We start from the raw sequence: 26,487 nt of genomic DNA on the forward strand, positions 1-26,487 counted from the left end.
ATTTTGTCCTCATCCAACTAAGACCAAGTTCTCTCTGCCTACAAACAACTCTCCTAGCTTCTCTTCCAGAGCTGACTTTCCTGTAGGAGAATATCATGAAACTACCCAGATCAAAGTCTCCTGCAAGGAAAACCAAAAAGCAATAGAGGCTCTACCCCAAGTCACACAGCAAGCTAATGGTTGGTCCAGATAGGAGCCCTTGATACAGCAACATTGACATATCAATACTATGAAATTATGCTGGCCAGGCACTGGTAGTTCATGCCTATAATCCTAACTACTCAGGAGACTGAAATCTGAATATGACAATTCAAAGCCACCTGGGCAGGAAAGTCTATGAGACTCTAAACTCCAATTAACCAGAAAAAAAATGGAAGTAGGGCTATGGCTCAAAGTGGTAAGAATACTAGCTCTGAGCAGAAAAGGCTAAAAGGACAGTGCCCAGGCCCTGAGTCCTGAGTCCAAGTCCCAGTCCAGGCATAGATGAGAGAAAGAAAAAGAGGAGAAACAAGAGAGAGAATAAGAGAGAGAATGAGAGAGAGAGAGACAGAGACAGAGACAGAGACATAGAGAGACAGAGAAAGAGAGAGAGATCAATCTGGTTCATCTCAAGATCACATGCTGACAGTCTAATTTAAAGTACTTATCTCACTCAGTCTATCCTATACTACATGGCCTCTACTGAGACTACTCTCTCTTGTTCTCTCAAGCAATCATCTGACCCCCTGGAGTTCTTTCAATACTGAGAAGCCCTCTGTGACACTCATTCCCAATTTCTAAAGCTGCTTGTAGGCCTCTCCAGCACCACTGCACTATCCCCCATGTCCATCCATCTCCCTCCTAGTACTAAATCTGGCCCAGAGTGAGTGTTGGATGCAGACTGGGGATCTATAAAAGCACAGAATGCTCTCTCTCACACAGAAGGGCAGGGTGTCTTGACCAGTTTCTGCTTGCATCCTTTCAATGTCAGGAAACTCATTACTTCCTGCAAAAGCCTGTTCCAGTCATCAAAGGGAAGCTCTGAAGGCAAAAGCTGTCTGAAGGATGGAGCTCACTGACCTCTGTGGTGTTCCTAACTTCTGCCTCAGCTGTAGCAGCTTTGTTTGTGAGTAGCCATGTCTCCAGATGGGGTCTCTATCTGTCCCCATTCCTATAGGAATGCACTCTCTAGGTACACCTTTCTCTGGGCATTTCAAGAGGAGCTTACTCCTTTCTAGAAGAAGCAATGCCTTTGGAGACTATTGGGGCACAGGGCCAGAGACTCCATGATCACAGCTCAGGATATATATAGTTCCCTCAGACTATAGATCTTCTCCAATTCTTCCTTAAAAACTTCACCAAGCCGGGTGCTAGTGGGTCATGCCTTTAATCCTAGCTACTCAGGAAGCTGAGATCTAAGGATTTCAGTTCAAAGGCAGTCCAGGCTCCAGGCAGGAAAATCCATGAGACTCTTATCTCCAATTAACCACCAGAAAACTGGAAGGGTGCTGTGACTCAAGTGGTAGAACATTCACCTTGAGCTGAAGAGCTCAAGGACAGTGTTCAGGCCCAGAGTTCAAGCCCCATGACTGACAAAACAAACCAAAAACAAAACAAAATACTTCACCAAGTAGCCATGTCCTCAATGAAACCAGTCATGAGTCTGAGTCTGGGGTGACACTTGGCACAAGCTCTGAAGGGAAGACTTTACCCCTTCTGTAACACTCCTCATACCTGCAATGGTTTTTCTGGGGCAATGGAGAAAGAAAAGCAGCCAGAGGTAGAGACATGAGAGGAGGATGCTACATAGTGGCCAAGCCTAGAGACCTTGTTCACATGAAGGCCATGAGTGACACGTGATTGAGTGATAGGACTGTCAGAAACTGACTAGAGGCTTGAGCAAAGGGGGAGATGAAAGAACACAGGAAATGTAAAAGTTTAGACCACATAAAATATTTATTTGTTGTTATTGTTGTTTTGTTTGTTTTTTGCCAGTACTGGGGCTTGAACTCAGTGCTTGCGCAATGTCCCTGAGCTTCTTTTGCTCAAGACTAGCACTCTACCACTTGAGCCACAGCATACCACTTCTGGCTTTTCCTGTTTATGTGGTACTGAGGAATCAAACTCAGGGCTTCATGCATGGTAGGCAAGCACTCTATCACTAAGCCACCTTCCCAGCCCCAAGAAGGCTTTTAAGGTGTGCTTAATGGTGTTAGAGATTCCAACAGGAGTAAAGGGGAATAGCCACTCAGGGTCCAGGAGTAGGGTGAGCATGTTCACAACACTGGATCTCAGAGTAAGGAGAGTAAATCTTCCTCTGAAACAGTGCTAGGGATGTGGAGTCCAGATGCAGTCCTGGGAAGTATACTGGCTTCTATTGTCTTAGTAGAAGAAGAAGTGGGCCATTTGCCCAGAGAGGAGGAGGCAGAGGGCAGGAGAGGGATGATATTTAAGATGGAGGTGGTCTTCCCAGCCTTGGTAGGGATGGCTATAGGATGCTGAGTAGGGGCAGTAAGAGGCAGCCACAAGCTAAAGCTACCCGAGTGGGTGAGCATGCATGTCTGGCAGCAAGAATGATCATCTTCCTCCAATCACTGAGTTTTCTAGCCTTGCTCTCAGCAGTGGACAAGGGGGGAGGGTAGCTCTAGGCTGGAGGCTCTGGGATTCCTCCAGGGCTGGGGGGCTGCCAGCCGGGCGGGACTATGAGTTGGGCAGCCAAGAGAACTGCGGATGTTGGCAGAAGAGAGCTGGAATGATGGACCAGGGAACCTCAGCTGGGGAGGGCGGGAAATGAAGACAGAAAGGGTAACAGGGGAGGAAGCAAGGCTCAGTGTCCTGCTGAGTCTGGAACCCATGTCCTACAAGGGGCTGAGAGTGGGCTGGAGACTCAGAAGGCTGTGGGTAGAGAAAGGATGCCTGACTCAGCCATTTTAGAGGTGGAGCAATTCCAGGTGGTGACATGGTTTTGGGCAGCCCTCAGTGTGTGTGAGGGGGTGGGAGAGTTGAAATGGAGAGCAAAAGAGCAGGTCACTGGAGATGATGGGGTCAGGGAAGGAGCAGCCACAGGCTCAGACTGGCTGACACGTGGCTGCTGAGCTCTTCCCAAGTGAGGGCAGAGTGAGTAGATGGGAATGCTGTAAGCTACAATCACCCATGAATGGAAAGGGAGGGGAAGTGGTGGATTCAGACAGCTTGCCACAGGATAGCACTTGGCTGCTTTAAGCACACTTGATGCTTGTAGCCAACCTCCAGCAAAGAGCTGGCGGCTGCTCTGTCTCAGTCATGCTCAGAGCTCGCTCTAGTTTCATGGTCTGGCAGGAAGCACCAAGTCAAGTTAGGAGCTATATGCACAGTCAGGTGGGCAAGTGGGTAGGAAAATGGATAACATCCACCCTCTGACCACTGGCACAGACAAGAGTTATGCTTCCTCTGGCCACCCTAGCTGGCATGATCAGAATATTCACCAGGAAACTGAAGGAGCCTTGTACAAATAAGCTGAAGGTGAAGGGTGGGATCTGACAATAAATACACTGCTTCCTTGTATGTCCTGGGCTCTGACCTTGGGGCAGGGAACACACAGGCCCAGGCCAGAGTTCAGGTGACAAATGGCATGGTGCAGCGTTCCCCTATCCTTCCATGAAGTAGCACATAATATACCCCCCACCTCTGGCATCCTGCCCCAGTAGGTCTATACTGGCATACTTTGACAGGGGCCAACAGTATAAATATAAGATGGTCTAGGACAGCAGAGAGGGCCCCAGGGAAGGAAGATTGTGGCCAGGAGAGGGTCTGCTCTCAGTGTGGGCAGGTTTCTGAAATTTTCAGGTGTTCCAGTCTATGATCCTTGTCCGAGGATGAAGCCCTATGGCTAAATACCACATCTGAGCATGTGGATTCTGTCAAGTGGCTGTTCCCTGCTGGTGATGAAAATCAGGCCAGATGACAGGCATAACCCTATCCCTCCAAGGACAGGTACAGTAATATTCCTGGTCCCAAGGAAGAGGAGCACTATAATTATGGAAGAAACTAGACAACATCTAGAAGAGTGGAGGAAAACACATCCCCTACAATTATATTTACTCACATGCCACCAATACAGAGAAAATCCATAGAGGCTGGCCACTGATCATGCCTCTGTTGACTATGTGCATGAGGTGGCAACCCGGGCTAAGCTGTTCTTATTCACCAAGTATTGGTTGATGGCTCCTGAGCTATCCCTGCAGAGGAAACTTCTCTACCTCCCTGGGATCCATAAACTCACAGTCCTGATCCAAGTGCCCCGCCTACCCTGCTGGTCCCAGGGTCCTCTTATCTGTTCAGCTTCTCTAGCAAAAGACCCCTACCCAAGGGTCATAACGGAGAAGCTGGTACAGTCAAGAGTCATGGGTGAAGGGGGGGGGGCCTACCCAAACTCCTGGGAAAGGTGGCAAGGTATTCAACCTCTCACCAACCTATAAATCTACCTAACTTTCCTGAAAACTAAGCCAATGTCAGTAAAGGAAGAGAATGGGCCTCAGTCCATTCAAAAAATCAGATTCTTCATGACCCTTGGCCCCAGCAAGGGATATAGGACCTGGTAATGGTTCAGTGTGGGTACTACAGAGTAAGTAAAAAGGAGCTGCCATCTTTTTTTGTCTCCCTACTCCAATCTCTGAAACATTATAGGCATAGAGAAAGAGGCTGGTGACCCTACTCTACAAGTTGTGAACCTGAAAAGTCCAGTTACATAGCTGAAGAGGACTCTGATGATGTTGCTTAATGACCTTACAGCCCTATCCTTACTCTGTTGGCCTAACTAACCTTACTCTGTCAGCTGTCAAGTCTCTCAGCTGACAGAGGCACATGATGAGGCTACCTTCTGTAAATATTATCTACTCTACCCAATGCTATTGGATACTTACGTAATGAAGTCCAGGAAGCTGGCAAGTGGCTCATAGGCATGGTTCCTCATGTGGCGGAACTCTACCACCATCTTCTCCTTGAGCCGGTCATCAATGACTGACACTGTCAGAGGTGATGCCTCATTAGCCAAGAAGTTGCCATAGTCAGTACTCTGCAGGTGTAGCTTCAAGTCTGAAATTCAAAAACAGAGGATGAGAACTAGCTTTGCTGAGCCTCCCCCAGTGCTCCAAGTCCCCATTCTCACCCAACTCTGGGCCCTCCTATTTCCATCTTCCTTTTAGTTCTGGGCATAATACAAGCAGCTAGGCTAAAGACCTGGAAATACCCCAAACTATAAGACCACAAGCCACCACAAGATGAGAAGGTTGAGATGACTCAACCCAAGCAGCCATTTACAACCCACAGCCTCTGAAGTCCTAACCTAGAGCAAAACAACATAGGCCCTACTCTCCAGGGTGTCAGGGTTGAAGGGGCATGCTACAAATACATGAAAGATATGAAGAGAGGAGATGCCCAAAGCAGTGAGAATAGAGAAATGGGCACCAAAATAGGCCTTAGCAGGGATGAAGACCATGCTAAGTTGGGCCACAGCAAAAGGCTGAAGGAAGTATGAAGGTAATAGTCAGCAGGACACTGAGTAAGAAGAGGCCTCAGGCTAATGAGTAATGTAAGAAGGGAATGGGGCTGAATGGAAAGTAAGGGTTCCCTAAGCAGTAGCTGAAGACAGACAGGCCAATCAGGATTCTCCTGAGCCTTTAGAAACAAGAGTGAGGAAAAAGATATGAAAGAAAGACTAGGACAAGAAACTTGGAAGACAGGACAAGTAGAATAGTACAATGTAGAAATTTCCCAGTTTCTGTCCTTTATTCTTTCCCTCAGCCTACTTTCCATATAACTGCCACAGTGATCTTTTTAAAACAAAAAGTAAGCATGTATTTATCTGCCTCAAACTCTCTCAAGCTCCTAGTTCACTCAAAGTGAGTCTCTGCTAGAATGGGGCCCTTATTGGTTGCTGCTTCTTACCTCTCTCATCTCCATCACATCCTTTCAGAGCCTTTCCCTGCTCCTTAGCCAGGAAAGAGATTGCTGATCCATCCCTTCCTTCAGATATCTCCCCATTCTCCCCCCTGAGGCCTCTCTTGTTCACCTGTGTTGTTTTTTATCCCACTGTGTTGTTTTTTATCCCACTTGATATAGGGTATATAAGCTCCATAAGAATAGGGATTTGGCAGTCATTGTGGTGCTATAGAGGCTAGAACGGAGCATGTGTACATATTTCAATAAACTGCTGTAGAATAGAAGAAAAATGGGAGAGAGAGTGGGCAAACTGGCAGGAGAGTTACTCCTGGGACTTTGATAGGGAAAACACTATAATAAATTATGGCAGTACCAAGGACAGTGACAAAGAAGGGGAGGATAGAGATCCAAGGCCTCTTTAGGTATCCTTGAGGCCAGAGGGCTGTACAATTCTGGTTGCACAGGCTTTAAGGACCCATATAATGCTTCTTCTACTATACTTCAAAAGAGGAATGACCCTCATCTACAGTGGGGTGTGATAAAGGAGATGGAGGAGTATGCAGGAGAGGGCATAAAAGGAGGGTATATAATGCTAGAGGGAATGTCTTTCATCTGTGAGGCTAGGGGCTGGTGGCCGGCAGCACTCATGTCTCTGTGGCTCCCAAGCACTCAGAGTAGACTTTTAGCTTCCTGTTTTTCCTGCTCTACTACTGCATGTCTACTTTTCTGCCATAACCACCCAAAAGAGGATAAAAGAGAAGACACAGTGGGTAAGTGAACCATCAGGCCAAATCTGTCCCATGGACAATGCTGATCTTGCTGTGTTTTTGCTTTAGATATGTGTATGCCCTCCTACTTTGCCCCAGGCTATCTACAATGAGCCCTTCTGAGTTCTTCTTCCCTATCTTCATTATTCTGACCAAACCTAGCTACTCTTACAGTAAGACAGTGCTCTGCTCAGTAATAGTTGCACTATTGCAGTATTTGGTTATTTGATTGGTTTTTCCAGAAAAAAAAATCTTATCTAAACTGTGTGGACTGTTAAATTGAAAAAAAAAATCTTATCAATAATTAAAGGTTACTACCTTTAATTAGTAGTATATTGCCTGCATCTCTACCTCTAGAAATGGGCTTCATATGCTAGAGCTTTTTTTGTGGGTGTGCCAGTACTCAGGGCTTTAAACTCTTGCTCCAGCTTTTCACTCAGGGCTGGCACTCTACCACTTGAAGCAAACCTTTCACCTGGCATTTGGCATTTTCCTGGTTAATTGGAGACAGATTCTCTCTACTTTTTTGCTGGGACTGGCTTCAAATTAATTCTCTAGATCTCAGTCTCTTGAGTGATTAGGATTATAGACGAGAGCAACTGACACCAGGCCATATGTTAGATTTCTAGTATCTTTAAGCAAATGCAGAAGTCTTGCATAAAAAGCTCTGGGTTTGAAACACTGAAACATTGTTAATGACTCTGAAATTATTTTATGGGTATGATACAAATAGTAAGAATATGATTTATTCCCCCTTAACAGTACTGAAATTAAGCATACTTCTCAAGTCATGTTCATGCCCTGATTTTATATACTTGCATCTATCAATAAATATTTTGATAAACTGAAAAAGAATGGGCAGATGGTTCTGGTCCAGGCAGGGCAAGTGCCAAGCCCCAACTAGGAGAAGCTTTAGAGCAGACAGCAGCTGGGAGCCAGAGCTGGTTCAAGCCATCTGCCAAGATGAACCTGTCCATTTGTTCATGGAGTCCCTGCAGCCCTTCTCAGGCCAAGAGACTTCCTTTTCAGCACATAGCCTGGGCCTAGAGGCCAATCAGATGCACAAAGAGAGCTTTAGGGCAAAACCCAGCCCCTCCTGCCAGCAATCCCACTAGTTCTTGGGAGAGCAAATCTGGCTCTAGATTGGCTTCCTGATCCCTCCTATGCAAAGTACTGGAAAGCCAGTCCTCCCCAGGCAGCAGTACACACCCTACCCTTCTGAGCCCTGGCACATGCTGCTGGGAGGCTTCCCCAGGCAATCTGTCACCTCCCACTGGGGATCCTCATGAGCTTTCCAGCAGTATGAAACTTCCTCTGCTCCAACCTCCGCCTTTGCTCTGCATGGCTTCTCTCCCTGGCTAACTCAGCAACTTTTCCACTGCCAAGCACCTTTCTCCTCTCTGGCTCCCAATGAGTCTCCATCCAATATCTGGCACTAGTCAGGTGAGAATCCTAACCTCAGATCCACTGTAACTAGAAACACAGTTTCCATGCAATGGACTCAGTCCCATGCCAGGAGCAACCTTTGTGCTAGATGTTCTGGCCATGGCTACTTCTCAGACTTAGCAATAAGAAATCAGATGAGCTGGGTGCTGGTGGCTCACACCTGTAATCCTAGCTACTCAGGAGGGTGAGATCTAAGGATCACGGTTCAAACCCCATCTGGGCAGGAAAGTCTGTAAGACTCTTATCTCCAATTAACCACCAGAAAACTGGAAAATGATGTGATGGCTCAAAGTAGTAGGGTGCTAGCTTTGAGCAAAGAGTTCAGGGACAGCATCCAGGCCAAGTTCAAGCCCCATGACAAAAAAAAAAAAAAAAAAAAAATCAGATAAAACCAGAATCCTGTCCAGAATCCCACAGTTCAGATGTAGAAAGGTCAGGATATGGTACAGGTCTGGTAGACTATTTTGGTCCCTAGCCCTAGTTTCATTCTCTCTCCACACCTCCTTAACCACATTCTTCCACAACCCTTAGCTAGGACAGGTCTTTCAGGTATAGACTGTTCAGATAGTCTTTAGTTCTAGAAAAGCCTATGGGTGGCAAAGGAACTACCCTTGCAGGCTACCTGGACTGTACTGTCCACCTGCATGTCTAGTTGTGGGCCTGAACTGTCATAACTCAACAACAAGTCCCTCTTGCATCACTGGAGCAGTAGCCATTCCTAGAGAAGCTAGGAATATGTGGTTTTGATTGAGTGGTGGCAAAGCCAGGATGCTCTCCTTTGATGCCCCTACTCCCTCCCCCAGAGCCTAGCATGGGCCTCAGAGCAAACACTCCTGTGCTTTGGCTGCTGCATTCTGCTGACATTGCATCTAGAGAAGCCGCGACTCTAAGCACTGCTGGAATGCAGGCGGCTGGGTGGTTTCGCCTGGCGTTTGTCAGATCAGAGCAAACCCAGGAGACTCTACTGAGAATCCTGCTCAAGGCCAGAGGAGTCTTCCTTACCAGGAAACTCATTTTTAAAAGCCCCCAGGGATGATGTCAAAGGGCCGTTCCAGACCACTTTCCCTGGCCAAACCCCACATCTCCCTGAGACCCAGGGAAAGGGACAGCCTGCCAGCCAAGAAGGCGACTTGGAGGGAGGCAGGCAGGCTGATCTCTCAGCTCGCCCACGAGGGGACCACACAGGGCTTCTAAACCAGCTCTGACCCTGCTGGAGAAACCTGGCACCCAGACCCAGTGGCTGGCAGCCCTAAGCCCTTCAGACAGGCCTGGCCAGGATGAGGACACATGGGTTAGGACGCCCTCTCCTCAACTTCCTGCTCTATCCAAGGGAAGCAGAGGAGGTGATGTGACTGGGGGTGGAATCCAGGCACAGGAGGATAGGCCTGGAACTTGTAAAGAGCTTCGTGGGAGACCTGGCTACCCAGCCCTGACCCAACCCCTGAGGGCACCCAAGGACGGCAGGAGCTCTGGGAAGGCAAGGGATAGTTCTGCTCTGGGGTCTGGACTCTGCATCCTGACAGCCTTGATGAAGGCCCCTGAGAGGCCCAGACATGCCCCGGCTGAGGCTTGAGTAGTGTTCTGATTAGAAAAGACTCAGGGGACAGCTCTGGTCTACCCACAAACCCAGCTGTCTACCCCAAATCCTCCTATCAGTGGCCTGGCACCAGGAATGTCTGGCCAGTTTGAGATCTCTCATAACAAAAGACTTCCTCAGAGGCCAATTTCTCATGTTCAAGAAGATGCTACTGCTATCACAAAGTTCTTTCTGCAGTCTGACCTAAGCCTACCTCAGACAAAGCATACCAACTCCATCTCATGTTCCCAGCTTCCACCTAGGGACTTGAACATGTTTGACAGCACCTGTTCTCAAAGCCATTTCAGACCTGTGTCTACTGAGCTCTTGTCTCAGATGTTCAGGTTTCTCTCCCTTAGCTGTATCTCTGGACACAATGCAGGCCTCCTGCCCCATACTTCAGCTGCCTGTTCCCAAGTCCATTCTCTCAGGAATGAAGTGATCCAACTGCAACATGTCACTGTCGCCTTTACTCTACAATCCCAGTGGCCCTTGAGCTACAGCTCTGCCTCCTCCCACAAACTCCATCATGCCCTCCTCCCACAAGCCATCAGCCCTGAGTTCACAGGCCAAATTGGAAAAAAGCCTTTCAGGTACAGGAAGCAGGGTATATCCTCGCACCTAGCTAGAAAAGGCCAGCCTGGAAAATGAGAGCCCTTGTCACCCCTCTTCCACAGGGCAGCCCAATCTACCTTGCGGTTGCCTGTGTCAAAGACCAACTTCCCTGGCTCCCACAAGGTCCAGCTGAGCTCTCTGAAGGCACTTGGGAAGGCTACATCCCAATATCCACCTTGCATGGCTATTTCTTTCAGGGCTTGTCAGTCTGTACCAGACTGAAACTGGCTTCTACCTGTCCCCATCATCCTTGTCTACCCCTAATCAATGGTCTCCTTGGGCTAAGACCCCTCAGCAGCAAAGCCCAGATGCCACCAAATGATTCTTGGTTCCTGATCAGTATCAGGGCAGGAAGACTCCCAGCCTAACCAATGCTCTGTTCTGTGAGGACAAAGTATGGGCTTGGCAGCTAGCTCCACTCAGGCCCAGAAAAGTGGAACTAGGCAGCCATGTCCCCACCTACTTCCAGAAAGCTTTCCTTGATCCCACCAACTTGAAGAGTCTCCTTTTTGTCTGGTAGGTAGTATATAGCCTTTCTAGCTCCTTGACCCCTGCAGCTCCTCCCCAAGGACCTAAGGAAGCAGAAGGAAGGTTCCTAGTCCATGCCAAGGTTGGTTCCAACATGCCTCAGGGTTCACCAGGCATGAAGACAATGTCTGGCCCAGCCTATTAGCCAGGGTGGCTCCTACTCACCCCTAGTTTCATGGCCTATGACAGGGTCCTGCTGGCCAGCTGGCCACAGCAGAGTGTGAGAGGACAGTGTGTTCCCAGACTTTACTTCTGCTTTTCCAGAGGTTTACTCAATGACATTCTCCCGGGGAGCTCAGGGGTTTTCAGGAATTGTAGCCCACTGAATAAAACCAGATGTGAGAACATGCTCCCTCAAGCCTAGTGTGCCCACTCTGCCATTCCCTACAAGGGTGGCAAGGCTTAGGACCTGTTCTATTATCCCCCTCCCCAGGCCCAAATGTGGGGTCTTTGAAGAACTAGGGTTCTACTTTGGATACTATATAGGGGCTCAAAGAAGGAAAACTCAGGTAGACAAATAGAAAAACCACCAGCTTGGCGACCCAAATGGAGCCTGTGCCACCCTGCTCCTTCTGGATAAATGTGTTGTGCCTAAGCCTCCTTCCTGGGTTTGGGAACCAGGGAGAAGAGACCTCTTCTTCACATCAGTTCCAAAGCAGATGTGTGCACCGGCTGGCTGGATCTGCAGAGTCAGAGAGCCACATCTGGAATTCACAGTGTGGGAGCCTCAGCATGGGAACTATTAACCCTGAGTTTACCTAGGGCCTGTAGCACAGATTGTGAATCCTCTTCAGCCTCAGGGCCACTGATATGGCCTATCATAGGCTCCCTGAAAACCCCATATAATACCAACTGACCAATCAATAATGTAGTCCAACTTTTTTCAAATGCTAGCTTACCCCTCTTCTCTCATACCACATGATCTCCACCTGAGCCTGGCATCACCACCGTTAAATGGGGTGTTTAGAGTACCTTTGTATGGCCAGTACAAGTATACCATCCTCTATCAGCTGGTCCATGCCACAACTTCAGTCCACTCTTTTTTTTGTTGGCCATGAGGCTTGAACTCTGGGCCTGGGCACTGTCCCTCAGCTCTTCAGCTCAAGGCTAGTGCTCTACCACTTGAGCCACAGCGCCTGAGATAAGAGTTTCATGGACTTTCCTGCCCATGCTGGCTTTGAACCATGATCCTCAGATCTTAGCCTCCTGAACAGCTAGGATTACAGGCGCGAGCCACTGGCGCCTGGCTTTTCCAGTCCACTCTTAAGACTCTTTTGCTAATTCACTCTTTAGGCAGAAGAGAGGAGAGAAAACCTTTATTTTTTGGTGATACTGGGGTCTGAACTAGGAGCCATGCACTTGCTAGGCAAGCACTCTACAACTTGAGCCATACCTCTAGCCCTTATTGTTTTGGCAAACACTTTCACTATGTAACTCAAGGTAGCCTAGAGCTTGTACACTTCCTGCCTCGGCCTCACAAGCGCTAGGGTTACAGTCAAGTGTAAGAATGTAGGTTCAAATGCTGTCCACAGAGAAACTTATAGAATGTCTCTGGACCCAGGCTCCTGACTGGTCCCCTGGGTCTTGTATTGTCAGCCCCTCAGGAAAACTGCAAAGAACTGAGGCTCTGGTATACAGAGAACCTGAATACAACATCTCTCTTCTGGCAGACAGAACTCCAACCAGAACTTCCTGACCATTATCCTCAGCCCAGTGATCTATGGTTCTCTATGCTAAGCTGTTGCTCAGTCTGCCCTCAACAGCTCAGACGGAATGCTCCTTTCCCTCCTTCCCATGGTCTGTCCCAATCCTTCCCCTAGAGCTCTAGCATGCCCTCTGCTTTGTCATTGTCTGTAGAAGGACCCATGCAAACTCACAGGCCTCAATCTGTTATATCCTGGGAAAGGAAGAATAGAGTGGCTCCAAGATCCAGGATCCTGGGCTGGAAAGGTGGCTCAATGGTGGTGCTTGCCTTGCATGCATGAGGCCCTGGGTTCAATTCCTCAGCACCACATAAGCAGAAAAAGTTGGAAGTGGCGCTGTGGCTCAAGTGGTAGAGCACTAGCCTTGAGCTAAAGAGCTGAGGGACAGTACCCAGGCCCAGAGTTCAGGCCCCACAACTGACCAAAAAAAAAAAGATCCAGGATCCTGTTTCCAAATTTGTTCACCTACCACAAAATCATACAGAGCTCTGGGAAGCCCAGAAATCAGGTAGACAAGCTAAGACCCAACTTTGTCCCACCCACCACACACTAGGCTGCTTTGAGCTATGACCCAGAGTTTTGGGAGAAAACAGAGGGTAATATAGCCAAAGGCAGCTCTTGCTCCATGGGAAGCCCCTGGGCTGGCAGGCCAGTAGTCTTGGGAAGAACCTGGAGTCTACTGCTGGCACAGCCTCATGCAAGCTACAGGGTTTCAGTTGGCACAAGGCAGGACTCCTGCAGAGCAAGGACAGTAAGTTCCCTTGCCTTGGTCCCTGGACCCACATTTTGTTTAATGCTAGAGGCTTTTCAGTGAGGTGAGGCCTTGGCAGCAGGGATTGAACCACAGAGGTGGCCCAGCTAATACCAGTGGCACCACCCATCAACATCAAACACGAGGATACAGTGGTCTAGTAGGCAGCAGGATGTCTGCCCCAGGTTTACCACCCTGCTCCCTGCTCCAGGACAGGTGGCAGGTGGCAGTAGATCTACATTTAATTACCCACATGCTCTCAGGAACATCCCGTCCCTGTGCTGGGACAATGAAAGCATCCCATGAGGAAGTCAACCCATCTACCAGTCAGCAGGGTGCCAGTCAGGTTATGGTCTCATGTGCCAAAGGGAGGGGCAGAACTAGTTAATGCTACACCCAGGGCAAGTTCCAAGAATCTCTCCTCTGACCGAGTAGAGAGCCAACTGGACAGCCGTCACCAGGCTGTTCCCTGCTAGGCCTTATTGCTCCATGGGACTGGATGCTCCTGTGTCCCAAAAGACACAGGGCTTGCTGAGTAGCTTCCTTATGTTTCCAGGTCACAGTCTGGCTTGACAACTGAGAGACAGATCCAGCCTCTCCCTGAAAAGGGGAGACACCCTACTCTGCTGACTTGCACTTTGACCTTGAGCAAGCTTTTTCTTGCCACTATAGCTTTAGAATCTGCAAGCTGGAATGGATATGGTGCTGTTAAAAAAGAAGATGAAGCCGGGCGCTGGTGGCTCACGCCTGTAATCCTAGCTACTCAGGAGGCTGAGATCTGAGGATCGTGGTTCAAAGCCAGCCCGGGCAGGAGAGACCGTGAGACTCCTATCTCCAATAAACCACCAGAAAACCGGAAGTGGCGCTGTAGCTCAAGTGGTAGAGCGCTCGCCTTGAGCTGAAGAGCTGAGGGACAGCTCCCAGGCCCAGAGTTCAAGCCCCACGACCGACAAAAAAAAGAAGATGAAGAAGAAAAGGCTACTTTTCATTTTCCAAAGTCGTGAGTTTGCCTGAGTGTGAGTTAGAGAAGTAAAATGGTCTGGCCAGATGCCAGCCAAGAAAAGGTCAGCTGTAGCAGTGAACTATGCTCAAAACCTGGCCCATGTCCGTGTCTAATTCTCTAGTCTGCTGACCTACACAACCTGAACAATCCTTAATGCTGGGCGCCTGTTCCAAAAGCAGAGACCTCTGGAAGAAGGACACAAAGGAAAGTTAACACTAGCACAGAAGTAGATGAAAGGTAGTTCTAGGGTTCCCCATGTGCTACTGTTCTCAGTGAAACCAAACTAAGCTAGGATTCTGGCTAGAGCATCCAGTCAATTCTATGGTGCCTAAATTCAGCTCAAAGAAGAAAAGAAAGAAAGATTCATTTTGCTTTGATCTAGACCCTGTAAGTGAACTCAGGGGATAAAGCCTAATTTGAGGCTGTGAGGATATGCTTTCAGTACAGAGCCACATTCTCTTCAGCTTATAGAAATGGCACAGAGCAGACCAGGCCAAAGGCAGAGTCAATCTATGCTATGTCCAGCAGAGCCAAGAGGCTTGGAGCTGGCAGGAAGGTCAAAGCAGTAACCATCTAGGCTGGTTCTGAGTAGCACCCCCAAACCCCTCAACCCATCTTGCCTTTTTCAGTCTTCCCCCAGCTCAAGGACATAGTGTAAAATGTGTAAGGGCAGTAGTAAGATGCCATATTGAGTATGGTTGGTACTGTGCATCAGGCATAGATCCTGTACAGTAACATCATAGTAGAACCTAGTTCCACTGTATAGAAGGTAGAAGGCATGGAGCCTACACTAGGCCTTTAGAAAAATATTCCAAGACTTCAGTTCCTCCAGGCCTGAGCACCTGGGATCTATTTTGAAACTTAAAGAATTGAGGGGCACCGGTGGCTCACGCCTGTACTCCTAACTACTCAGAAGGCTGAGATCTGACGATCACAGTTCAAAGCCAATCCTGGCAGGAACGTTCATGAGATTCTTATCTCCAATTAACCACCAGAAAACCAGAAGTGGCGCTATGGCTCAAATGGTAGAGCACTAACCTTGAGCTGAAGAGCTTAGGGACAGCTTCCAGGCACAGAGTTCAAGACCCACGACTGACTCCCCCCTCCAAAAAAAAAAAAAAAAAAAAGAATTGAAGACACAGAAAACCAGTGAGCTGACAGTAAGAATGGTAACACAAATGATACAGAGGGCAACCTCAGGTGCTGTGCAGCAGATTATGAGTTGAAGTTCACCTAAATTCCTCAACTCCCAACTCATTAAGCTCTAAGCTACATTCTTTGTGGAAAGTCCTGAGGGACTGACAAGCACCCCAGAAGCCGGATGTCTTTCCACTGTCCACCCATTACTGAGTCAGGGGCTGAGTACACAGAGGCATAGCCTTGAGGAAACAACATTTAAAAATAAATGAAGGAAATTTCGAAAAAATGTACAGTGATCAGACCTGAAAGGCCAAGGCAGATGTCAGGAGACCATGAATAATCCCCTGGATCTTACTTGAGACCCAATAAAATAAGAAGTTCGGGTAATGTTATCCTTAGAGACCTGACCAGTGCTGCCCCTGTTCTAGCCTAGTCAAGCCCAGGTCACTGTGACTCCCTGTAACCAAACCTCTGAAGGCCACTCAGGAGCTCAGGTTAGACAAGTAGCATGGACATTTATGGAACAGCCTTGGTAGGACTGCTGGAAGGTTCAGGGGGAGGCCCTGGAGCTACAGCCCTGAGAGTAGGAGTAGGGGAAGCAGCAATGGCTACACTGTAGCAAGGATATCACAATGACTCCTCAGAGAGAAAGCTCATCTTTCAGGCAAACTTGAAGCTTCAGCTAAGGTCAAGGTCTGAAACTATTGCCTGAATATTGGGGGAGTGGAGAGCAAGGCCAGAGCTAGCCAAAAACGAAGTGCCAAGTATCTAGTCTGATTTAACTCTACCAACATCCTTTTTCTTCCCTCAAGTCTTTCTGTCTTCAAGACAGACCAGTCACACAAGGTCAGTCCAGTCCAGCTCTCCTCTCCACCCCCAGCACTCCTTTGGAGTGAGCTACACGATGCTGCAAGTCAATAAGTAGAGCGAGTGTCTAGGCTATACACTATCAGCCTAACCTAAAAATGCCTTGATTTTCCTGTTTCTTAAAAGGGTGTGTATGTGTGTCCAAGTGCGCGCACATGCACACACGCACATACACACACACACACACACACACACACACACATGCATTATAGCAAGTATTACTTGAAACAAAGGTCAGGAAAGCCAATAGAAAGGCACCCAAATTGTCAGTAACCTGATAACCACCTCATTATCAAGACAACTGTAGGATCTACAATGTTAATTTGGAGTAAGGGTACCAGATTTAAGCCTCTCCCAGAGTCACCTGCACACATGTAGATGTACATGTGTCATGGATGACCAGACTGGCATGACAAGGGTGGGAATTGCTTGGGGAAGATCACTTCTAGGGACCTAAAAAGCATGGTTGTTTCTGACCTCTGGAGAGCTCAAGTTCCTATTTAGAGCCTCCAAGGCACCTGGGTTCATATTAGCACACTATGTTGTAGCTGCTGCTCTGACTCTGAAAACTGCCAGCATGATTAAAATTTGAGTAAATGAGGACAGCTGAAGTATCCTGCACAGGACACCAGGGCAGAAAGCATGAGGGAATGTCCTCAGATCTCCTTCAGATCCCTGGAAGCTAGGACACAGGGAAGTAAGAGCAGGAAGAGACAGGCAGACAGGAGACACTGAGCCATGAGTCCTACCTGAACAGGTTTGGGTGAGGGAAACAGAGCCCAGAACAGAATCCTAAGGGACAGCTAGGCAGACTCAGAGGCCCAGCCACATACCCCTTTCCCAAGCTCTCTGGCAGCAGAGTGATCCTCCCACACCCCCTTGTGGCCAAAGGGAAGGTATCCAGCAGTGAGGGGGCCTAGCTCCAGCAGGAAGAGTGCTGTGTAGCTCCACTCACCTCTCAACACATCCTTCTAATTATGCCTCAGCCTCCTGGTCTGCATCACCCCTGCAAGGCATGAGGCTACAGACATCAAGAGTTGTGAAGAAATGTGTCAGAAAGACTAGACATTTAGTCTTGAGGTGGACATAGGAAAGCCAAAACAGAGACTTGTGAGCATAAACTTGGCATGAGAAACTGGTCTGTTCACACTGGTGCAGTCAGAGCTCCAGTTAAGAGGAGGCGGAGGGAAGCTTGGGCATCCTTAGTGCTCTACTCTTGTTTTCTAGCCCAGTCACACCCTCCCAGATCTCCAATGCCCTTTAATTTTCAATTGCTTTGTCTTTACTGTTAGGCATGCAGCTCATAAAAGCAACTGTTTAATAACTCAACTTGTCACAGGACAACCTGTGACAGTGTCATCTTCAGGACCTTAGTGTTTCTCCTCCATAGTCCAAATCCTAATACCATGTTAGTACCAAATAGAGACCTGTCACTAATTCAGCCACATAAATATCTACTGAACATGTACTTCAGCTAGGGCTATGCTACTGAATCTAAAAAAACAACAACAAACCCACCTGCAAAGCTGAGTACTAGTGGCTCACTCCTGTAATACTAGCAAGTCAGGAGGCTGAGATCTGAGGATCACAGTTCCAAACCTGCCTTGGCAGGAAAGTCCATGAGACTCTTATCTCCAATAAACTACTCAGAAAAAGCCAGAAGTGGTGTTGTGGTTCAAGTGGTAAAATGCTAGCAAAAGAAGCTCAGGCCCTAAGTTAAGCTCCAGAACTGGCAAAAAAAAAAAAAAAAATGCAGAGGAGATAGACAAACCAACCATCAGATGGATTTTAAGCAAAATGTTAAAATAGTATTGAGACATTTCCCTCTGTGCTACCCAGAAAATATTCTACAAGTGATCAGGACAACTGGCATTCGTCTAGATTCTGAAACCATCTTGAAAGATCCAAGACAGAGGCTTAGACATAGGCTCCACTTCAGAAACCAGGCTCAAGGAATTGCTGAGTAAATTGAAAAAGTGTGTTAGCATTCACCAGAGCAAGTTCTGACGTGACCTCCTGGGGCAAAGCTTGTAAGAACAGGGGTTATTTGTTCCTATGTAGACCATTATTGTCTTGACCATAAATAGCTTCTTAGATTAAATTAGTTAAAATATATACCAGTGCAAGATGTAATCAGTGAAAAAGGAAAACAGGAGTGGGGATAGAAGGAAAGGCAAAGAAAGAAAAATGCCCAGGCAAGAGGAGACCTGCCAAGGACAGCTATACATACCTGGTCAGAGGCCCTGGAGCTCAAGCTTGGGATACAAAGGAGGAGTCTATCCTGGTCTAGGCCCATAAGTATCCAAGGACCTTCCCTAAGTCTTCAGGTATAGTTTAATGGACCTCTTTAAGACTCAGATCAGCCCTATAATAAATTAAACAAAATCTGGAAGAAATATGCTCTGGACTCACACAGCACAGGTCTCAGTTTGGATAATCTGCTGAAAGTGGAATTTTTTTTTTTTTTTTGGGTGGGTCACAGAGCTTGAACTCTGGGCCTGGGTGCTGTCCCTGAGCTTTTCAGATCAAGACAAATGCTTTACCACTTGACCAAGGCACTGCTTCTAGTTTTGTGGTGGTTAATTGGAGATAAGAGTCTCATGGACTTTCCAGCCCAGGCTGGCTTTGAACCTCAATCCTCAGCTCTCAGCCTCTTGAGTAGCTAGGATTACAGGCATGAGCCTCCAGGACCCATCTTGAATGTGTATTCTTACCTTGACTGCTTATGTATTCTAATTTTCCTTATTTCAAATATCCTTATTAGTAGTTTTAAAGTAAGGGGTGACATTCTTCAAAAAGAAATGCCTAGAAGTAGAGCAGTGGCTCAAAGTGGTAGAGCACTAGCCTTAAGCAAAAGAGCTCAGGACAGAGCCCAGGCCTTGAGTTGAAGCTGCACAACCAACCAAAAAAGAAAAAAAGAAATGTACTCATTACCTGATTTACGTTAAATGTAACCGCTCTGAGCATCGTTTTTTTTACAAATATTTCTTTTTTTGGCGGGGGGAGGGGAAGTCCGGTCATGAGGCCTGAACTCTGGGCCTGGGCTCTGTCTCTCAACTCTTCAGCTCAAGGCTAGCGCTCTACCACTTGAGCCACAGCGTCACTTCTGGCTTTTTTTCTTTTTTTCTTATGTAGTGCTGAGGAATCAAACCCAGGGCCTCATGCATGCAAGGCAAGCACTCTACCACTGAGCCACCTTCCCAGCCCCTACAAATATTTCTTTATTGAGATTAATTGACTACATAAATTTCACAATACTGTGACATAGTTATACTTAGCTAAAGTCACAAACACCTTTTAATCTTCACAATGATAGTCATCATTATCTTAATCTACATAGCTTATGACCTCTATGACCTTTTATAAATTTATTTATTTATTTATTTATGTTGGTCATAGGACCTGATCTCTGGGCCTGGGCACTGTCCCTCAACTCTTCAGCTCAAGGCTAGCGCTCTACCACTTGAGCCACAGCGCCACTTCCAGCTTTTTCTGCTTATGTGGTGCTAAGGAATCGAACCCAGGGCCTCATGCATGCCAGGCAAGCACTCTACCACTATGCCACCTTCCCAGCCCTAACTCTATGACCTTTAACAATAAAACTATTTCTTCCAAATCAGGTGATATGTACATTTCTTTTATTTGCCTGGTATCAGCTGTTCCCTCTTTCTCTTTCATTTCCTCCCTTCCATTACTGTCCTGGAGTTGCTTAGTTCACTTTCTCAATGTCTGAGAATCATTTTTATAGTAACAATAAAAAATAAGCCATGCACTGGTGGTCATGCCTATACACCTAGCTACTCAGGAGGTTGAGGGCTGAGGATTGAGGTTCAAAGCCAGCTGAGACTCTTATCTCCAATTAACCACCAGAAAACTGCAGGTGGTGCTTTACTTCAAGTGATAGAGTACTTGCCTTGAGATGAAGAGCTCAGGAATAGTGCCCAGGCCAAGAGTTTAAGCACCATAACTGACAAAAATAAAATAAAAATAAAAATAATAAAAATAAAAATATAATAATAATAATAAATAAATTTTAAGTTGGGTGTCAATGGCTCACATCTGTAATCCTAACTACTTAAGAGGTTCAAAACTAGCCCAAGCAGATAAATCTAAAACCAGCACAATAACAGAGATGGAAGTATGGCTTAAGTGGTAGAGTGCCAGTCTTAAATTAAAAAACTAGGCAACCCGGACACTGGTGGCTCATACCCGAAATCCAGCTACTCAGGAGGCTGAGACCTGAGGATCACAATTCAAAGCCAGCCTAGCCTGGAAAGTCCTGAGACTCTTATCTCCAATTAACCACCAGAAAATCAGAAGTGGTGCTGTGGCTCCAAATGGTAGAGTGCTAGCCTTGAGCAAAGAAAGTTCAGAGACAGCACTCAGGCCTGAGTTCAAGTACCATGACCAACAACATCAAAAAAAAAAGCTAAGCAAGGGCATGAGGCTCTGAATTTAAGCCACAGTATACATATATACACGTATATACACACACACACACACACACACACACACAATTGAAAGTAATAATTATTCATTCTAATACACGCCAACAATAAAAGAATATATGTTAAATATTGAAATGTTTCCTTTTCCAATCCTTCCACAAAAAGTTGTTACTCCATGAAACTTGATGCTTATGTTTCCAAACACATTTCCATGTGCATGTCATCTACTATTATACTATAGTGGGACTCTTATACATACAGGGAACTATGTTATACATAATGCTTTGCAACTTTCCCCTAGTGGTATATATATATTTTTTTGGGGGGGGGGTAGAGGGTCCGGTCGTGGGGCCTGAACTCTGGGCCTGGGCGCTGTCCCTTAGCTCTTCAGCTCAAGGCTAGCCCTCTACCACTTGAGCCACAGCACCACTTCCGGCTTTTTTCTTGTTGCTTATGTAGTGCTGAGGAGTCGAACCCAGGGCCTCATGCATACAAGGCAAGTGCTCTACCACTGAGCCACCTTCCCAGGCCCCTAGTGGTATATTTCTAAATCACACTTTTGAGCACTTGCTAGTTACTGTGGCTTACTTATCCAGATCATAATCATATCAGTGGATATGCCACTGGTTCTAATAGTTTGTTATTACCAATGAGGCTACTATGAGCATCTCTGTACATGCTATTTGTGTTAACCTATAAGATAAAATAATATAAATAAGGTTGCAATATAAAACAGGTTGTGTTTTGGCAAGGGGATGAGAAACATGTAAGACAGAGAATCTACATCAAACCTTTATGTCAATTTTATTTTAGAATTAAATAATACAGACAAAAACCCTTATTCATGCAGGACAAGGCACAACAGGAACTTAGGAAGGTTATTCTCCCTATGCTGCTTGCTAAATTAGGACCCCTGCCAAGCATCCTTGTTAGATCATCCTTGTATCCACTTGGCCTGAAGTTAAGTCTGTTCTCTAGCCACATGCCAGAACTTGGAGCACCAATAGGTTTCTAAGGCAGTTGTAAGCCAATAGATGGCCAACCATAGGTCTAACTGCCATCAGCCACTGCACTGATGACTTCCAGATTCATATCTTTAATGCTACTTTCCCATATGTCCACCTGCCTACTTGACTCCTCCTTCAGAGTATCTCCTCTTCTGTCACTCTATTTACTGCCCAAAACTTTCACCACAGAAATAGCTCAAACACCCATCCAATCTGTGTGTGAGTGTGCCAGTCCTAGGGTTTGAACTTAGAACCTGGGAGCTGACCCTGAGCATTTTTGCTCAAGGCTAGTACTCTATCACTGGAGCCACAGCTCCACTTCTAGCTTTTTGCTGGTTAATTGGGGGTAAGAGTCTCACAGACTTGTCTACCTGAACATGATTCTCAGACCTCAGCCTCCTGAGTAGATAGGATTACAATTTGCCAGGCTAGCCTTTCGTGAAGTCAGGATCCTGACTTCCAGCACTTTTCACCTCATATCTAGTTAGAATTGGCCCTACCTGGTAAGTGTCATCCTCTGACCCAGCCTGTCATATTTCCCTACATATTCCTGCCTGGTCCAGCCCATGTTCTATCACCTGAAGAGCTGAAAGAGCCACCAGCAAATGTCCTGCCTCTAGCCCAGCTCCTTCTGAATCAACTCTTCAGAGCCTCAGAAAAAAATTTCATTTCTTTCTTTCTTTCTTTCTTCTTTTTTTTTTTTTTTTTGGCTGTTAGTCATGAGGCCTGAACTCTGGGCCTGGGCACTGTCCCTCAGCTCTTCAGCTCAAGGCTAGCGCTCTACCACTTGAGCCACAGTGCCACTTCCAGGGTCTTCTGCTCATGTGGTGCTGAGGAATCAAACCCAGGGCCTCATGTATGCAAGACAAGCACTCTACCACTGAGCCACCTTCCTAGCCCTCTTTCGTTTTCTTTTCTTTTCTTTTCTCCAGTCCTGGTGCTTGAACTCAGGGCATGAGCACTGTCCATGAGCTTCTTCTTGCTCAAGGCTAGCATTCTACCACTTGAGCCACAGTGCCACTTCCAGCTTTTTCTGTTTATGTGGGCTTTATGCATGCTAGGCAAGCACTCTACTGCTAAGCCACATGCCCAGCCCAATTTTTTTCACTTCTTGTGCTAGTCCTGGGAACTTGAACTCGGGGCCTGGGCACTGTCCCTGAGCTTTTGTACTCAAGACTAGCGCTCTAGTTCTTGAGCCACAGCTCCACTTCCAGCTTTTTTGGTAGTTTATTGGAGATAAAAGTCTCACAGAGGGGCTAGGAAGGTGGCTCAGTGGTAGAGTGCTTGCCTTGCATGCATGAGGCCCTGGGCTCGATTCCTCAGCACCACATAAGCAAAAAGAAAAAAAAGCCGGAAGTGGCGCTGTGGCTCAAGTGGTAGAGTGCTAGCCTTGAGCTGAAGAGCTGAGGCAGCGCCCAGGCCTAGAGTTCAGGCCCCACAACCGCACGCAAAAAAAAAAAAAGTCTCACAGACTTTTCTTCCCAGGCTGGCTTTGAACTACCACCAAGAGCTCAGTCCCCTGAGTATCTAGGATTATAGGCCTGAGCCACCAGATTCCAGCCCCAGAGAAAATTTCTATGTATATCACATCATCTTCTAACCCCTCCACAATACTTCTCTGCTTTATCTATGGAGACATCAAGTTCCTGTCGGCTCATAGCAGCAAGATGTCAAACTTCCCTCTCTATTCACATTCTGGGGATCTCAGCCTACTGGGCAGCAGCAAGCTGGAGGAAAATTATCAAGATGTAGCAGGCTGCCAGAGTCATCACCAATAATCCATGCCAGTTCCTTGAACATTAGGTACTGACATGATTTTCATGCAGTAATACTATTTCCCAGGGAAGCTGGAAGATAAGTCCTTTAAATACTGAGGAGAAAACTTCAAGCCTGTATAAGGACCAGATCCTGACAGCTCAGAAATCTGTGTTCATTTTCTTTTTCTTTTTTTTTTTTTTTTGGGGGGGGGGTCCAGTCGTGGGGCCTGAACTCTGGGCCTGGGCGCTGTCCCTCAGTTCTTCAGCTCAAGGCTAGCTCTCTACCACTTGAGCCACAGCGCCACTTCCGGCTTTTTTCTGTGTTCATTTTCTTCCTTCTGAAGCATAAACTCTCTCTGGGGTCTGTAAATGTGTTCTTCAGTGGCCCCTGAATGTTTCTCTTGCTGTGATCATTAGATTGTTAAGACTATGGCATCCCTTTCTTTGGATCATATTTGACTCTGAGGAATTTAGAACTGAGCTAAGGCATCTAGATGTGAAAACTGTGGTTATCTAATTTCAGCATTTCAATATTGTTTCCTTAGACAAACAAAACACAATATACAAACTATTTCCACATAAGACCATATATACTCTGTAGTCCAGGCTGGCCTCAAACTCACAATATTCCTGCTCCAATCTCCCAAGTGCTAAGATTACAGGCATGCACCATCAAGCTAAGGCAATTTAAAGTGTACAATTCTAAGTTTTCAGTATCAGCCATCACCACAATCAATTTTAGAACATGTCACCCCAAAAATAAATTTGTACTTCCATAATTGCCACCTACCACATGTTCCCATCCCATCCCCAAAGTGCCCTGTACCTACTATACATTCAATGTTATTCTGATGTTCACAGACACACCTGCCCCAAGCAAAATCAGAATGATCTATTTGTACTTTGCATTCTCAACCCATGGCATCTGCTTCCTGGGAGTGAAACAAGGGAAGGATCACAGTGGAAGCAACTGGCTATTTTTGGGGGGGGGGGCGGGGAGGGGGTCTGGTCCTGGGGCCTGAACTTGGCCTGGGTGCTGTCCCTCAGCTCTTCAGCTCAAGGCTAGCGCTCTACCACTTGAGCCACAGCGCCACTTCCAGCTTTTTCTGTTTATATGGTACTGAGGAATCAAACCCAGGGCCTCATGCATGCAAGACAAGCGCTCTACCACTGAGCCACCTTCCCAGCCCCAGCTACTTTCTTTACCAACAGCCAGGCTCTCCAAGAGATCCTATCTTCCTTTTCTTTGGGGATGGTGATAGGGTAGTAGCCAGGCTTTCACTAGCGCAGGCTAGCCTCAAAGTCCTGAGCTCAAGTGATGAGCCATCTCAGCCTCCTGCATAATTAGGAGTGCAGATGTGTGCCATTCAGCTGAAAGATTCTATTATCACTAGCACTTTATAGGTAAGAATAAATGACTTGATTCAAGGTCACAAAGCCAGTGACTGAGCTGAGATGTCCCTATATCATATTTACAATCAATGCCATCAGCTAGTGTCTAGTCTCACTTTCCTCTGTTCTCCTTATGATGACTCATGAAATGCAATCATGCTATTCACTGAATGTAACTTGTGGATAGGGATGGGAGGGGAAAACTGGGGGAAAGAAAAGGAAGGGATGACATTGTCAAAACAAAAACAAAAAAGGCTGGGAATGTGGTTTAGTGGTAGAGTGCTTGCCTAACATGCATGAAGCCCTGGGTTCCACTCCTCAGTACCACATAAGCAGAAAAAGCCAGAAGTGGTCCTGTGGCTCTCAAGTAGTAGAGTACTAACCTTGAGCAAAAGCAGCTCAGGGACAGTGCCCAGGCCCTTAATGCAAGCCCCAGGACTGTCAAAAGAAAAGAAAAGAAAAGAAATGTATTCAATTACCTGACTTATGAAATGGTAACTCCTCTGTATAATACCTTAATAATAACAATAGAATTGTATTTTAAAAAGATTACTCATGGTTTCTCATGGGAAAACCAAATTGAAAGCTTCTTCGAAGCATGTTTGAGGTTCACCACGCACTTCCCTTTCACGTTCTTCTATGGGCTACACCCCTCTCAGGCCTTGGCATTGGCCTCCCTCCTCCCCATTGGGTTGTGGGGCTTGAACTCAGCTTGGGTGCTGTCCCTTAGCTCTTCAGTGCAAGGCAAGTGCTCTACCACTTGAGCCACAGCACCATTTCCAGTTTTCTGATGGTTAACTGGAGATAAGAATCTAATAGGTTTTCCTGCTCGGGCTGGCTTTGTACTGTGATCTTCAGATCTTAGCCTTCTGAGTAGCTAGGATTACAGGCGTGAGCTACCGGCACTTAACTAAAACATTACTGAGAGGTAGGAGAATCAATCTTTGGCTTTTCTTTTGATTCTATGTCTGTTTTGGAATTTTTGACTTCTGTAAGATGTTTCCCAAACCCAGACAACACACCTTCATCTCTACTCAGAAGGTTCACAGATCTTCAATCTCATCTTCATTTCTCCTTCTCCAACCTGTTCCTTCTCCTACATGCCCAAATCATTTCATTGTCTACTACACAATTACCTAACCCAAATATAAGAATAACAACCTTTTAAACCCTCATTCTTGATCAACCTCCTTATTCAATCCTCTTTCTAAAACTTCCCTACAGTTTTCCCAGCCAGTCAGTACCTGAGGAATTTGGCCTCCTATCCATGAGAACTTTCTGATTGTTCTATTTCCAGTGTGACCTCCACTACCACCTTGATCTCCAACTTTAAGTCCAAGTTCTGAATTCAGGAAAAAGTCTTTCCTTTCGCTTTATTCCCCCACCTCCACCCCACCCCCTTTAAGACAGGGCGCCTCACTATGTAGCCCAAACTGTCCTGAATTCTGGATCCTCCTGGTTCTTCCTCCCAAGTGATGGGATTACAGGCATACACCATCAAAGCCTACATTGGCTTTTGCAACCTTACAAGAGTTGGTGTCTACGTAACTTTCCAATCGCATTCCAAGCCATTTCACAAACAATTGGTG

General features: G+C 46.7%; 1 protein-coding gene across 1 annotated transcript in view; it reads right to left on the bottom strand.

Annotated features, from left to right (window-relative positions):
• LOC138806998 (V-type proton ATPase subunit d 1) overlaps positions 1-26,487 on the bottom strand; it is a 42,791-nt gene that overhangs the window by 10,575 nt on the left and 5,729 nt on the right. The window contains exon 2 of the mRNA XM_069992546.1: positions 4,881-5,052. Coding sequence (XP_069848647.1) covers positions 4,881-5,052 — 172 coding nt within the window. The remainder of the gene's footprint in view (positions 1-4,880; positions 5,053-26,487) is intronic.

The sequence above is a fragment of the Dipodomys merriami genome, unplaced genomic scaffold (genome assembly GCF_024711535.1).
Source record: "Dipodomys merriami isolate MVZ:Mamm:240054 unplaced genomic scaffold, mDipMer1.0.p SCAF_41, whole genome shotgun sequence".
NCBI lineage: Eukaryota > Metazoa > Chordata > Mammalia > Rodentia > Heteromyidae > Dipodomys > Dipodomys merriami.